Source organism: Indicator indicator, chromosome 31, assembly GCF_027791375.1.
Source record: "Indicator indicator isolate 239-I01 chromosome 31, UM_Iind_1.1, whole genome shotgun sequence".
Lineage (NCBI taxonomy): Eukaryota > Metazoa > Chordata > Aves > Piciformes > Indicatoridae > Indicator > Indicator indicator.
Genome location: NC_072040.1, coordinates 4,415,220 through 4,431,234, shown reverse-complemented (window position 1 = coordinate 4,431,234; position 16,015 = coordinate 4,415,220). Strand labels below are relative to the sequence as shown.

The window sequence follows — 16,015 nt, the reverse complement described above, 5'->3', positions numbered from 1 at the left end:
TCTTCTCCAGGCTGAACAAACCCAGCTCTCAGCCTTAAATAACAACAAAGAGACCCAAGCTCACAACCAGCTGCTACATGCTGTTTAAGCAGGAGCTTTGAGTACAAGACTGCAAGATTTTGCTCACAATGATCTTTTCTTTCCCTTGCAGCTTTCTCTCCCTGTGCAATTTGTTTTATTTGTTGCTCTCTCCCTATGCGACACAGCAGCAGAACTGAGAAATCAAAGCTGGCAGCTCAGGTCCTAATCAATAAGAAAGCAGAGACTGCTGCAAGATTGATTCTACCTCTGTGAAGCAGAAAGGGGAGGCTTGGGAAAGGGGCTCAAAGCAACAGCAGCTAAAGATCTGCTCCTTGCTCCTTTTGTGCAGCATCCACCATGTTCCATGGGCTTCCTGCTCTCCAGGCTCTCAAAGAGCTTCAGGAGCTGATCTGGAGCTCCAGACCTGGCAGCTGCTTAGCTGACTGCTGGGGACAGCTTCAATGGGAGCTGGACAGGCAAGTCCCACAGCACCTGGGTCTGTATGAGACAGCAATAATTGATTTCTAAGGATCCCCCTCCCTAGAGTGAAATACTGAAAGCAGTCAGAGGGCTGAAAATGCAGGAGGGTGAAGGAAGTGAAGTTTCCTCTCTGCAGGGTGCTGCTGCCAGGCACAACCTTTATCTCTGTGCACAATCTGATTTTTATCAAACTATTTGTAACAATCAGAGGCTTACCCACGAGTGAAGGTACTTACATATCCTGCCACTTGAGAGCCACTCTGAAACTCATCAATATCTTCTGGAAGTGCTTCCACCCCAGGAACCTGAGCTGCTCCAAAGAGGTAGAAGAGAAGTAAATCACTTTAATTAAGTCAGCATTAGTCACTTGGAAAAGCAAGCACCCATAAATTAAGTGCTGGGGAGGTAAATGTGTTCCAGGCACTGCTCTCAGCTGCACCTCAGCCCCTTCCCGTGGCTGAGTGCTCTAATGCAGAGCTGATTTGGTGTCTGATTGTAATTTATGGGCTTGATGCAACGAGGAGCAGGGGCTCCAACAGCACAGGGGTGAGAAGCAAGCTTCCTTCAGCTGCTCTCCTGGTTATTTCCCTGCTTCTTGTGGTGGATCTTCAGCTTTAATAAAATCAGTAAAAGTACATTTAATTAATTCTGTTAAACTGACTAGAATGGAGTTAAGAGCCTTGAAGGAAGAAGCTCTGGTTGCCTCAGGCCCTGTTTCAAAGCCATGGAAGCTGCAGGTGCTGGGCACACCTTGGCAGGGAGGTGCCCATCTGTTAAACTGCTCAGCCCAGCCCTACCCCAGGGACAGCACCACACCGAGGGAGGGCACCCCCACCCCACGGCAAACAGACACCAGTGGAGGAAGAGGAGGTGAGGAGGGTGCAAAGCTGTGCTCAGAGACCTGTGCAGGAAGTGGGAGGGGATGCCACATTTGAGCCACTGCCACAGCTACTTCTCAACCCTCCCTCCACACATCTGCCTGCTCACTGCTTGCTCACACAGCTCCAGCTGGCACAGCACCAGAGCTGCCCCACACAGCCCTGCTCCTGCCCCACACAGCACCAGAGCTGCCCCACACAGCCCTGCTCTTGCTTGACAGCCTCATTTCAAACTCGCCCCCTACAGCCAAACCTCTGCTTTGATTTTTCACTACACTGGCAGCTTTAAAGGGGAAAACAAGAAGAAGAAGAAAAAAGTGCAATCTACTCAGCAGAAGCTGTTCAAGTTTCTTCAAGCAGAAGTAGAAACTTTCTTGTTTCTGCTGGTTCGGAGCAGGAGCTAAGTGCACACAGGAGAGCCAGGGACTCCAGCTGGAGGGGGACTGAGGTGCTGGGACATTTGCTTAGTAAAGTTCATTCAGCAACCTGAACTTTCCCCCTTAGCACAGCACAACCTGATCTCATCTTCAGCAGAGGAGACTGAACCAAGTGAAGCAAGGTCCTGTGCTATCTGCAGGCAGCTGGGACTGAACCAGCACAGCTCCCTTAGTGATGCTGCTCCTTAACATCCAAACTGCAACCAAAAGGCTCAGCAGGAGGTGACCTCTGCAATCCCCTCAACCTGAAACCCAGGCTGGGGCTTGACAGATGCAGATTTTGAGCAGATCACTCTGAGAATCACTCAGGTTGGAAGAGATTAAAAGCAAGAGAAATTAGCTCCAATTTGTTTGGCATGAATTAATCAGCAGAGCTGACTTGTCTGGGTGCTGGAGACCAAACTGCAAATCAGTGAACAGACTCTGCCCAACAGGCAGGCAAGGGACTGGAAGATCTCTCTTTGCAGGTCCTCCAGTGACAGCTAGGATAAAGTTAAGCTTCACCAGCTTCACCTCTCCCAGAAAGCACTCTCTGGCAAGACATCCCCTGGGAAGGGCATTTTCCAGCAGATTTCAGGTGTTGCTCTCTTCCAGTCCCTGAGCAGCAGCTGAGACAGGGATGAGTGTCCTGCCTGCAGGACCTGGAGATTCTTGTATGAGCAGCAGAAATGTTCTTCAGAGCTCTTGCCTAAGCTCCTCATCTCATGTATGTTAACTCCAGGCAGTGGTGCTTGGAGAGGTCAGTGAAGCTTAGGAAGAAATTCTGAAGTTTTTCTTTTGCCTGCAGTGCTGTGTCCAGCTCTGGAGCCCTCAGCACAGGAAGGACATGGACCTGATGGAGGAGGGCCACCAAAATGATCCAGGGGCTGGAGTACCTCTGCTCTGGAGACAGGCTGAGGGAGCTGGGGGTGTTTAGCCTGGGGAGGAGAAGGCTTCAGGGAGACCTTAGAGCAGCCTCCCAGTATCTGAAGAGGCTACAAGAAGGCTGCAGAGGGACTGTTCCCAAAGCCCTGCAGGGACAGGACCAGTGGCAATGGTTTGAAATGAGAGCAGAGCAGATTGAGATTGGATGTGAGGAACTGAGGAACAAGTTCTGCAGCAGGAGGCTGCTGAAACACTGCAACAGGTTGCCCAGGGAGGTAGCTGAGGTCCCATCCCTGGAGATATTCAAGGTGAGGCTGGACAGGGCTCTGGGCAACCTGCTCTAGTGAAGGATGTCCCTGCTGAGTGCAGGGGGGGGTGGACTGGACAAGCTGGGGAGGTCTCTTCCAACCCAAACCATTCCATGGTTCCCTGATTATCTGAATCCTGAGGACAGGTGTGCAGCAGCAAACCAAATCTTTCCAAGAACATCCTTTGGCTAGAGGGCACCTGGCAATGAACAGCCCAGGTCTCTGCTGTTAAGTTATTCTACATCCAAAACAGTGAAAAAAAAACATCTAAACTGTCTGCTGCAATTGACTCCTGGCCCAGGGCAGCTCCCAAAACACACCCAGGAGTTATTCTGGAGTGCAAGCTCCATGCTGGGGGCTCTTCTGACAGGTTTGAAGGGTAAAGGATTGAGTTGGAATGCCCAGGAACTCTGCAAATGGTTAATCTTCTTTTACAGACATAACCTCCCCTCCTAAAGTCAAGCTGTTGGTGTTTGGGGGTTTTATGAGCAGTAAATATTTCTGTGACTTACCATCAGGGGCTGGCACTGCTGGCTCAGCTGTTTGAGATACCATGGAGACATCATATGGCCTCTCTGCCAAGTTATCTCCCTGCAATCTAAGTTGAGGAAAAATGGAATCAAAACATTTGCAGTCACACAGAGAGCTCTGCCTGTGCACCCTGCTCACAGCCCAGCACTGCCTCACAGACTCACAGGGTGGGGGCTGAGGACCCACTGCAGACCTGCCTGGCAGAGGAGCTCTGCTGAGTGGCTGTTTGGAGGAGTCCAGCTGGCAGAGACTGACCAAGTGCTACAAAGACTCTTGAGCTTTTCCCATGAGGAAATGCCTCATGGATTAACTTTATTTCCCTTCACAGCAACCTCCTCATCCTCCCACCCCGTTTCCAAAGCCACAATACATCCCTGTGGCAATCCAGTCATTGCTATTAGGAGAAAACCCTGAGTGCATCTTGGTCTTTCTCCTAGCATGACTTGGCAGCTGGGAGCAGACTGGCAGGGTGTGAGCAGCCATTCTGCAAGGTCAGCTCTGCTCTGAGCTTGGACAGTCACCAGCAGGTCGTTTGTCCCCAGCCTGTCCTGCCTGCCTGAACCAGAGCAGAGAGCCAGGGCCCTCCATGTGTTTGCATGAGGCAAAGAGTCTCTGCTGGCACCCAGGGAGGAAGGAGGCAGTGTGGAAGTGTGCTGCCAGGCTGCCCCAAAGCCAGCGCTCAGGTGCCCACCAGAAATTGGTTACCACTCTTCTGCCACAGCCTTCCAAACCCAGGTCACCTCACCCCAGTCAGGCAGTTCCCAGTCTCTTCCTCCCAGAAATGAACCCCAGGTGCCCAGGCAGAAGAAGGCTTCTCAGTGTAGGACCAACTCTCCTTTAATCCCCAACCAAGCAGAGTTTTGTCACCACTGTGTGTGGCTTCCACTCTGCTACCTTCTTTGTCTTCTCAACCAGAGCAAGCCAGAGCTGGGTAAGTCCACTCAGATTCTGATGTTCCCCAGAGATGAGCACCACTTGGATCAGACCCTGCCATGGCCACTGATGAGCAGGTCCTAAAGAAACTTATTAGCAACCCAAATCCACCTGAGAGCAGCAGTGCAGAGCTCTGGGCAGGAAGCTGTTGTTGGCTCCATCAGTTCTGTTTATGGCAGGTACTCAGCACCCAGGCTGGTCGAGTTCCATCCTGCCCCACCGTGCAGGTCACCCCTAGGAAGCTCTTTTGCACTGCCCACACCTGGACCAAGGGCCCTTGGGTGCTCCCTCTCCTGAGGATGCCATTGCTCAGCCCAGCAGAACACAGCAGAGGGCTTGAAAACTCCTAAAGCCTGCAGTTAGAAGTGGACTTGGGTTCAGTCCATCCTCTTTCTGCAAATCAAAAGCATTACTCTGCAGTCACTCCTGGAGATGTCTGTGGCAAGGTTCCATGTCACCAGTGGGTAATTCACAGCCCCCATGCTCTCAGCTGGGGAAACCAGAATATCCCCTTGGTGAGCAGAGCTTCCTCACTGACCCAGGCTGCAGAATAATCTTTTCTGTGGCTGTCTGCCTTCTCAGGAGGGCTGAATGCAGCCCTTTGTGCATTTCAATAAGTGCCCTCTGCAGCTCTTTCTGAGGAGAACCCAAAGTGGAAATACATTTCCCAGAGTAAGGAATCCATAAAGAGCCTGAATTATCTAATCCTTTTACAAGATGGGGAATTAAGCCATTCTTATGGCAAGCTTTTATCTGCTGCTGGCTTCAAACCATTATCTCACAGCAGAAAAATTACAGCCTTTGTCAGCCCTTTCAGCCTCAGCACTCTTTCTTCCCCTGTGAACCATTTTTCCTAGGCCTTGGGAAAGAGGTTTGTGTCTGCAGGACACCCTGAGCTGTGAGCCAGAGCCTCAGACAGCCCCAGCCAGCATCCCCCAGCTCCTGGTCTCCTCCTGCCTTCCTCCCTGCATCTTCTGCATCCAGAAGAACTGCTGGTGTCCATCCCAGCACAGCTGCAGGCAGCAGTATCCATGCACACCTCTGCTGCTGGTGTCCATCCCAGCACAGCTGCAGGCAGCAGGATCCATGCACACCTCTGCTGCTGGTGTCCATCCCAGCACAGCTCCAAGCAGCAGGATCCATGCACACCTCTGGAGCTGGTGTCCATCCCAGCACAGCCCCAAGCAGCAGGATCCATGCACACCTCTGCTGCTGGTGTCCATCCCAGCACAGCCCCAAGCAGCAGGATCCATGCACACCTCTGGTGCTGGTGTCCATCCCAGCACAGCCCCAAGCAGCAGGATCCATGCACACCTCTGGTGCTGGTGTCCATCCCAGCACAGCTGCAGGATCCATGCACACCTCTGCTGCTGGTGTCCATCCCAGCACAGCTGCAGGATCCATGCACACCTCTGCTGCTGGTGTCCATCCCAGCACAGCCCCAAGCAGCAGGATCCATGCACACCTCTGCTGCTGGTGTCCATCCCAGCACAGCCCCAAGCAGCAGGATCCATGCACACCTCTGCTGCTGGTGTCCATCCCAGCACAGCTCCAAGCAGCAGGATCCATGCACACCTCTGGTGCTGGTGTCCATCCCAGCACAGCTCCAAGCAGCAGGATCCATGCACACCTCTGGAGCTGGTGTCCATCCCAGCACAGCTCCAAGCAGCAGGATCCATGCACACCTCTGCTGCTGGTGTCCATCCCAGCACAGCCCCAAGCAGCAGGATCCATGCACACCTCTGCTGCTGGTGTCCATCCCAGCACAGCTCCAAGCAGCAGGATCCATGCACACCTCTGCTGCTGGTGTCCATCCCAGCACAGCTCCAAGCAGCAGGATCCATGCACACCTCTGCTGCTGGTGTCCATCCCAGCACAGCTCCAAGCAGCAGGATCCATGCACACCTCTGGAGCTGGTGTCCATCCCAGCACAGCCCCAAGCAGCAGGATCCATGCACACCTCTGCTGCTGGTGTCCATCCCAGCACAGCTCCAAGCAGCAGGATCCATGCACACCTCTGCTGCTGGTGTCCATCCCAGCACAGCTCCAAGCAGCAGGATCCATGCACACCTCTGCTGCTGGTGTCCATCCCAGCACAGCTCCAAGCAGCAGGATCCATGCACACCTCTGCTGCTGGTGTCCATCCCAGCACAGCTCCAAGCAGCAGGATCCATGCACACCTCTGCTGCTGGTGTCCATCCCAGCACAGCTCCAAGCAGCAGGATCCATGCACACCTCTGCTGCTGGTGTCCATCCCAGCACAGCTCCAAGCAGCAGGATCCATGCACACTGCCCTCAGGAATTAGCTTACCAAGCAGACAGCACAGCCAGCAAGGGCAGTGAGGGGGGAAAGGCTTTTTGGGGGAGGGGGGGAGGGGGCATTTGTCTTTTGAAATCATGGAGGGGGTTAAAAGTATTTTGGAGGAGAAGAGAGAAAGAGATGTCTGAAGCAGCTCCCCCAGTGAGGGGTGGGATGCAGTGGGGAACTAAGAGCCTGCACAAAGCCAGACACAGCAATAACCATTTCATTTTCAAACATGCTCCTGCTGGTCTTATGATTACAAATCAAGGCTGGCAGACTCCAAAGAACTAGAAAAAACCCTTCAAGCCTGCTCTGCTTTGAATTCTTCCACAGCATTTTTCTATTTACAATGCAGCCACCTCCCCACACCAGCTCTATCTTTTTACAACCAGCCTCAGCTAACAAAAAAATATAAAATGAAATAGCCCCTGCTGAACCACAGCTCCTGGAAAAGATGTTCTATCTAGGGGGTTCTACCTGAGGAGTTTTAAGCATCAAAAGGGCAAAGAGGGATTTCCCCACATCTGTCTGAACTGAAAGAAGACTTTTTCAAGTTATAAAGAACTACTAAGAGAGTTCCATTGGGTTGTTGGTCACTCAAAAAAGAGGCAGATAAAATTGTTGGTTTAGGACCAAGTCTGTGAAGCCAGCACAAACATGAGGAAAATTCAGCTCTTTGAAAGAGGAGGGCCAAGAAAACTTAAGTAAAAAGTCAAAAAACATAAAACAAAGAAAAAAAAAAACAACCGACCAACCCCAAAACTAAATTAAAAAAAGATAAAATAAAGGGAAAAAAAAGTATGACAACTAGAGGCAGAGTGAGCTGGGATGTGCAGTGCTGTCTGCTCTGAAAGAGCCACTCAGAAGCAGCACACAGCCAGAGAGTGGAGAGCAGAAGGCAGCTAGGGAAGGGATGAGGATCAGAAAGGTAAAGGTTTGGTGAGATTTGAAGGCAGACACTTCCCAACATTCTGTGTCTGAACCATCAGAAGACTTTGCCCCCCAGGTTATTTCTGTGCCAGCCACTTCCATTTGGAAATCCTTTTTCCCTGCACCCGTTCCCTGGGATGCCATCAGAAAAGCAGGGCTGGCAGGGAGGGTTTGGGAGGTTCTTCCTGCTGGCACAGCCCTGGATTATGGACTGATTGGAAATGCCCTCTGCATGGCCTGATGCCACCCTGGCTCCTGCCCCCCTGCTGCAGGATGAGGCAGCAGTTTGCTGTGTCCTGGAAGGATGTCACACTGCCAAGGTATCTGCACACAAAGATGACCAAACCCTCTTCCAGTCCCCACAAACAAGGGAAACACAACCTCTGGGGGTTCTTTCCTGCATTTCCCTACAGCTCATTAGCAAACCTTCCACCAAATGCTTCCCAGTGGCCTCAGGTCTCATCAGCATTGTCCTAGCCTCGGGATGCCCAGAGCCAGCACCTCCCAGCAGACTCACTGTGAGAAAGTGAAGTGGTTAAAGTTTGAGTAACAGCAGAGAATCCTCCACCCAGCTGGGAATCACTGCCCTTGGCCAGAGAACCCCTGCCATGGACAGAGAGGGTGGAGCTGGATGACCTTTAAGGTCCCTTCCAAGCCAACCCGTTCTGTGAACAAGCAAAAGCTAAGTGGAAGGAACACTGGAGGGCAAGACACCAGAAAGGAGAGAGGGCTGGAGCTGCTGAGCAGGGCAGCCATGCAGATGGCACAGCCAGGCAAGCTGGCATGAGGATTTTTGAGTGGTTTTCCCCAAAGCAAGTTTCCAGGAGCCTCTGTCAGTGGCAGCAGGCTCAGAGCCCCTCATTTATCCCACATTAGCAGCTCAAGCAGATGCTGCTGCACTTGAACTGTGCTCCACACCCCAGCGGTGCCAGGCAGCAAGGCCATGGTTAATGCCCCAATGGACAGGTGCCCTCCTTTGTGGGGACCCGCAGAGCTGATCCCTCTCGTGCTGAAGGGCCTCAGGTCCTGGTTGCCTTTGCTCCTGCTCAGCCAGGGAGGGACTGGAATATTGCAGCTGAGCTCCATTCGTATGCGACTGCTGCCCCTGCCCAACATTCTTGCTCGGCAGCCCCCAAGCTGGTGGCACAGTGTGTTTGCTATAATCCCATTGCTGTTTTAATCACATGCAACCCCTTTTTTGTATCCTATTGATGGGAAGAAGAATGAATGCAGCCCCTGCACTATTAAAAACAAAAAGCTTCTTACTTCCAGGAATGCACTGGCAGGACTCCACAAGAGCAAGGTTTAACTTTGCAGCATGGCAGTGGGCACACAAGGCTAATGGGTGGTCCTTGCAAAAAAAAAAAACAACAGTCGAGGAAAAGAGCCCCCCCTAACATTCATTCCAACAGCATATTAAGGTTATCTCAGACCTTATGCCTGATTAAATTCTTGCAAAACGCTCAGCTGCACCTCACAAAGCAGGAGGAGAGGTGGAAGTGTGGTCTGGCTCCTACAAATCGCTGTTTAGATCTTTCTTTAACCCCTGGGAGCTCTGCTGATGCGTGAGGAGGGTGCCTGAGGGCTCAGCAGCCAGACCTGGCTTTCACTGGCTCTGCCTGTGCCTGAGAGAGCAGCCACAAAGCCACGTTATAGGCTGAGCCAGGCTCTTCCCCCTCAGCCCAGGTGTGCCCCTAGGTGAAGAAGGAACTTCTATGACCACAGGTTTGCTCCAAGTCCAGCTCAGCTGCACCAAAAGGCTCTGTGCCCACTCTGCACTGAACAGCAAAGCCCAACCCTTCCAAATGCAGGGGGGAGGCTGTAGCCTTTGCTCTGTACCTAAACCTCCTTTGTTCCACCTTCTGAACCATGCCACCCCTCTGTTTAGATGACTACTGCTTCCCTTGCCCTGCAGCCCAGGGGCACTAACATTGCTCTGCAGACCCTTTCCCATCTGAAAACTCTCCCCAAGCTGTTCTCCCTCTGCATTCACCAGGGGCTGGGAAGCATCCCTGCAGGGCACACTGAGCCCTCTGTTCCTTACAGCTATACTCCAGGCTGCAAATCAATTTATACTCCAGGGAATTAACCCTTCCTTTTGTTGCTCACTTCCTCTCTTTGGTTTGGTTTGGTTTTGGGGTTTGTGTTTGTTAGGGGCTTGTGGGGGGGTTGGTACTTTTTAAACCTGTAAAAACCAACTTGGTGTGACAGCTTGGAAACATCTCCCATCCTACATGTCTCCTAGGGTGGAGAGCTTCACCTTTTATTAAAACTCCTGCCCTGGGCTGTCATAAGTCCATCTGTTAGTGGAAGGTGGTAGGAAAGTCTATCAGCATTGGGGGTTAGATACCAGCTTCTAAGAACAAAAGCAAAGTTTGGGTGGTTTATTGTAGTTCTACTCATGTCTATTCTCAACTGTCTCCTTCAATTGTTTAAAGAAATCCCTCTCAGAAGATCCCCAACATGCCCAAGGAGCCTTCTAGAAGAGGGGTGACAGAAAAACTGGAGTGGAGAGGAATCAAAGACAGGGAATTATTTAAATGTATTTCTGACAGCCAGCAAGGTGAAAGAATTAGATGTATGCAAATGCAAGAGTCAAATTCAGCTGCCAGTCTGAGCTCAAAGGTTTCCTAACGTTTGGAGCTCTGCCAATCACATTTCAGGCAGGAAGTCATCCTCCTCCCACAGGCAGCCAGCACCCCTCCAGCAGCCCAGCTCTGCTGAGCTGCCTCCACAAGCCCTACAGCATCCCCACTGCCTCCACAGCTCAGCTCAGCTCACTGTGTGCAACCCAAAACCAGGCAAAGGCAAGAGGGAAGGCACCTGCTGAACTGCAACCTAGAGCATGGCCAGCAGCAGCTTCTGCTCTGCCCTCTCAGCTGTGCTTACAATCAAATCCCAGAGCATTTATCAACCACCTGCTCATCACACCAGGCTGCTCAGAGAACAGGAAAACCCCAGACATAATTTCTAAAACCAAAAGCAATGCTCTGCATTCTGACCCTGCACTACACACAAGGCTTTGCCATAGCAATGCAGAGAATGGCAGCACTCAGAGCTCCCCCAGGCAGGACCCAGAGCCCCAGGCTGGGGGTTCACAGCAGGGTGTTTGCAGTGGCTGCACCACTGAGCAACAGAAAACTGAACTGCTTGTGGAGGCAAGGAAGGACAAGCCCTGTCCAGGCGTCCTTCAAGCTTCACACAACTCTCTCCACCCACTGCTTCAGCTGCTGTGGAGGTCTGAGAAGAGAGACCTGACTGTGCTGATCACTTCAAGTAAGAGAGGGTGTTCTCAGATGCAGGGAGAAGGGTGAAACACCCCAGCAGAACAGAGCCCTCACAGTCCTGAAGGACAAATGTTGGTTGCTGAGCACAACAGTGAGACCTGCTCCCCCCTTGCCTTGCTCTGAGATGCTTTATTTACTGAATTCCCCCAAACTCTGAAGAAACTGCTCAGCTGCAGCAAGTGCAAGGAACCCCAGTCAGGAAGGGACCATCAGCTGCTCACCACCTTCCCCAGGCAGGGCAGAGCCTGCACTGTGTCCAGGCTAAGTGGAGCTCTGCTCTACAGAAGTGAGCTGTCAGGAGGGGATTTGATGAGATCTTCCTCTCCCATCTCCTGTTTAGACTGCAGAGCCACACAGTCCAGCCAGCTAAAGGCCAAGAGCAGTGGCCAAGGCTGTGAGGTTTGGCACCAGATCTGAGCTGTCTGTTCCCTGGTGTGCAGGACAGAGGGGATAGAGAATATTGTGGCACCTGCTGTCAGGGACTGCTCTAGGGAATTGCAAATTTAATTAACCTTCAGAGTGATCCATGCAGGATTTCAGGCACCTTCAAAGAAGGCCATGCAGAAAACTCAGCATTTCTCTTTTCCTTCCTTTTCCACTGGTTACTCCACGGGCAACTGATGTCAGCCGAAGAAGAAGCTGCCACACTTTCACCTGGCTGCTTGCTTGGCAATCATTGCTAGCCTAAACAACTCCTTTCCAGGGAATCAGGGAGAAGCCCCTGCCTGCTGTCTCCTCGAAGCAGGAGGCCACGCTGCCGACAGCACAGCTGCAGAAGCAGAAGACCCCCGGTGGCTGCTGCCCTGATCCCCTGAGCCCTGCTGGGGAGATGCTGCTGCGTGGGAGATGCAGTGTCCCAGAGCATCAGAGGAAGCCCTGCCACCCCTCCTCCTGCATAAGTAGTAATTTAGGAGCAAAATGGGGCAAAAAGTAGGGCGGTAGGGTGGCATATGGCCAAACTTTTGACTTAATTTCACCACAGGTTGCTTTTTATTTACAAGCAGCTAATCCCCTCTCAAGCCACACAATGGAGCAGGCAGCGGCAAAGGCAGGCAGATGAAATTGGCATGCCTCGGCTTTGTTCTTGCTAATCTGGGCCATTAACAGGAGGGTGAGAAGGCCACTTTTGTCATTTCAACAGGCTTAAAGCCCTGCTCCAAATGAGCTTTTGTCTGCAGAGAAGAATGCCGTTTCTGGGGGTTCTGTTAGTGTTGCCTTCTCAAGTTGACTTGGCTCCGGCAAGGCCAACCTGTTTATGTGGCCCTCCTACCCTACGTGCAAGAATGATTTCCAGCTGTCAAAACCGAAAAGGCTTCGAGCTGATTGAATTATTTCTCAGAGGTGGAACAGGATGAGATTATGGAGTGCTAAGCAGCAACTGCTGGAAGTGCTGCAGTGCACCTGTGCAACTCAATCTCCATTTGTACAGGTGCTGGAACCTTGGCATTCCCTGAGTCATCCCCTGCAAAACCACAGAAGCTCGAATATCCAAGGAAGCTCCGGGGCAGAGAGGCTTCAAACAGCTTCAGGCTGTGAAGTAAGGCCTGAGACTACCCCTGGCCTTTGATTCCCTGCTGGTGTGACACACCAAGCACCAACCTGACTGGCACAGCCCAGCTGCCAGGGGCCACAGGGGAGCTGGGACCTAAGTGATTATTTTGCTTTAGCACAGGAGAGGTCATCAGCACAGCACAGAGGGAGAGCCTGGCGCCAGGGGTGCCTGGGGGAGCACACGGGGGGCTGCTTTGGTTTTTACCTGGCACACCTTGCACAGATGTTCAGCGTCACCTTGGCTTGAGGCTCTGCCGGGTGAGTGCTCCGAGCTGGATTGAATTTGCTCCCAGAAGACATCACACTTGTGACTCCTTCCATTCTCAGGTCATCCAGATCCTCTGCAAGGAGACAGGAGAGCTGGGTGAACACATGGTCAGGCTGTGAGGCAGCTCAAGTGCTGCTCCTGTAGGATCACTGAAGAATCGAGAAGCAAACACAGGCAAGTAGTTGTGTGACCATGGGAAAAGGCATCTGAGAGGGGTTACAAAGTTTGGATTTATCCAGAGAGAGAGATTTGGGTCCTTCCAGGCTCCATCAGTTTGGCTGTGGAATATCAAAGAACATTCCTGCCTTTGGTGCTCTGTCAGAAGCCCACCTGGGCATTGTGCTCCTGGGCAGGCTGCTGTGGGTGCCCTGCTGGAGCAGGGGCTGGACTGGGTGATCCCCAGAGGAGCCTTCCAGCCCCCACTGTGCTGGGACTCTGACTGCAGCATTTGATGTCACTTTGACTCCTGCACTCTGCCACGGTGCTGAGTGACTCCAGAATCTGAGTGCCTCAGGTTTCCCACGCAGATGCTGCACTTCCCTCCCACCAAAGCAAATGGGCTTTGAGGAGCTGCCTGCTTCCCAGCACCTATCACTTTAGATGGGAATTGTTGAGCTGTGAGCACATTTGGTGCCACCTGGCAATTTCCCTGGCTGCCCATGCTGGCTGTGGGAGGCCCTTCATTAAACATCCCAAACAATCAACCCGACCCCTGAGCTGCTCAGCCACAGAAGCCTGTTTTGCAGAGGAATATTGGTCCATAACTCAGGATGCTGTTAAAACAAAGACAAAGGAGGGCAGGGATGCATGTAAGAGGGAGAAAAAAGGTTTCCAAAGGTTCAGATGTTCCTGTGGAACACTGGAAAGAACCAGTCTGAGCAAAGAAGGATTTCATGGATAAGTCAATTCAGTGACAGGGTCTGGAACACTGAATCTTTTCTCTCTCTCTGTGTCTTTGCTGGCCCAAGAAGTGATGATCCAGCTGAGAGGTTCAGTGATTTTACTGAGCAGCAGTGAGGTAATTCACTGACAGGAGAGAAAAAGAAAGGCCAGGCTGAGGATGGTGTGATGGAAGGCAGGAAGACTCTGAAACCTTTCAAATGCCCACCAGAGAAATGCAGTAAGAAAGAAGCAAAAATTCCTCCTGAGAGCCCTGCCCTCCTCCCCAGGCTGTGGTGTCACCTGAGTTCCAGTTCACTTAGGGACCCTAAGTGGCCTCAGAGTGGCCAGCCTGGGAGATCAGCCCAGGACAGGGCTGGCTCTGGACTGGGAGCACACATAAATGGCTCATGTTGAGCTTCTCATCAACCAGCACCCAAAGGCCTTCTCCTCAGGACTGTTCCTCCCATTCGCTGCCCAACGCCAGTCCAAGGTGAAGAACTGACCACAGCTAGCCCTGACCACAGCTCTGTGGTGACCAACCATGAACTTGGAGCAGAGCTCAGGAAGGCAGCACCACTGTGATCAGATCATGATGGGAGCACTCCTGAAACAACACAGCCATAACTTCAGCCTAATTATTTGTGACTGACATAACCCAGTTGCTCTCCATTTCCTGAAGCACAGCAGGAAAGTGAGCTCCTCTCAGAAATACTCAAACATGTCAAGAGAGTTTTCTCTCCCTCTAAGGGCATCCAAGTTAGCACTGAAAGCATCTGATGAAATCCCCTGCAAAGATCCATTTCCCCTTCTAGCCAGCGGCAGAAATAGGTCTGCAAGCCATTGGCAGACACGTTGCCAAGCCTCCTCCATCCCAAACCTTACTTAGAGAACTTCTGCAGTTAGGTGCTGGTGATGGAACAATTAAATCTGTGACAGGCTGAGGAGCTGCCTCTCTGCAGCCATTCCCTCCCAGCTGCCTGGGGTTGTGTGCACGCTGAGAGCCAGACAGAGAAATAGATGAGAAAGTTCCTTTGCAGCTGCTGCAGGGACCACCAGTGCCAGCTTCTGGGGGTCCCACAGCAAACCCACACACCAGGGAAGAGCATCCTGCAGAAATCTGCTAGAGATGTGGCAGGTGAGCAAGAGGCAGCAGTGCCACAAGGAAGCATTGATTAGAAGTGCTGAGGCTGGAAGAGACCTTTGATGTCACCCAGAGCTCACAATCCCACCCCTGCTGCTGAGATTCACAACTAGTTTAAGCTACATGAAGCTCAAGCTGCCCCTGGCAGAGCCAGACCTGCCTGGGGTGGAGCAGCCCCCAGCAGCACCAGCTGCTGCTGTGGCTCTGGCACAGCCTGATGAGTGCTGCTCTCCCAGCTCCTGCACCACTCAGGATGACAGGAGGCAGACATTCACAATTTGCACAATTAGGGGAGCCCTGACCAGGCTCACAGGATCACTGCCCTGGCCTTGGGAGACCTGCCACAGGCTGCAGTGGAGCTTTGGAAATGTGAATTATTTTGCTGCATTTTGCTGTTTGCTCCTCCTATGAAAATGTCACTTTCTAGTTTCAAGGAGAAAAAAAAAAAAAAAAAAAAAATCAATCAGTTTCTCCTCCTCTATTCTGCATGTTTTTTGCCAAGGTGTCCAAGGGGTGTAGGTCATTGTTGTGCTTCTGACACTTTGGTGTACACTTATCTACAACCACAGGTTTGAAATTCATGTCCATGGCAATGAGTAGCAAAAAAGATGTCAGAGCTCACCACAGTGAGCTACAGAACATCAGCTACACATTCCCCATCAGTCCTGGCAGCCACCCGCAGGCTTGGGGCTGAATTTGCTGGAACGAAGAATCTATTTTATATTGATAATCTCTGGGAAGAGAGATTCCACAGCTCTGCAGCCGCCAGAGTGCTTCTGCTCCCCTGCAGCCCTCGGCTCTGCCGCTCTCGTCAGCTGCAGGGGGATAAGCCGAACAGCAGCGCCCTCCCGTGGCCTCCGCTGGGACTGCGCCGTCCTGAGGCCTCTCCCGGCCGGGACAAACGCAGCTCAACCACCACGTTTCAATCCCTTGGTGGCCTTTATCTTCAGATAAAGCTAACAAGTGTGTGTGTGTGTGGCGGGGGGAATACTATTGCAAACCACGAGCGGCTGTTAAGTATCTCTCACTGAACAGAAAAGAGAAGATTAATTCACTTTCTTCAAGCATTTCCCTTCTCTCAACCAGCGATTCTTGGAAAGCAGAGATGCTCCCAGAATGTAGTTTAACATATCTAATGTTACAGTCTGCTGGAAAATCAGCGACAAACCTCTGGAGAAGTTACAAATTTCCACTGCCTAAAC

At 51.9% G+C, this 16,015-nt stretch overlaps 1 protein-coding gene across 1 annotated transcript in view; it reads right to left on the bottom strand.

Moving 5' to 3' along the window:
* C31H8orf34 (chromosome 31 C8orf34 homolog) overlaps nucleotides 1–16,015 on the bottom strand; it is a 93,542-nt gene that overhangs the window by 49,867 nt on the left and 27,660 nt on the right. The window contains 3 exon segments of the mRNA XM_054394655.1: nucleotides 738–811; nucleotides 3,501–3,586; nucleotides 12,728–12,863. Of these exon segments, the coding sequence (XP_054250630.1) occupies nucleotides 738–811; nucleotides 3,501–3,586; nucleotides 12,728–12,863 (296 nt within the window).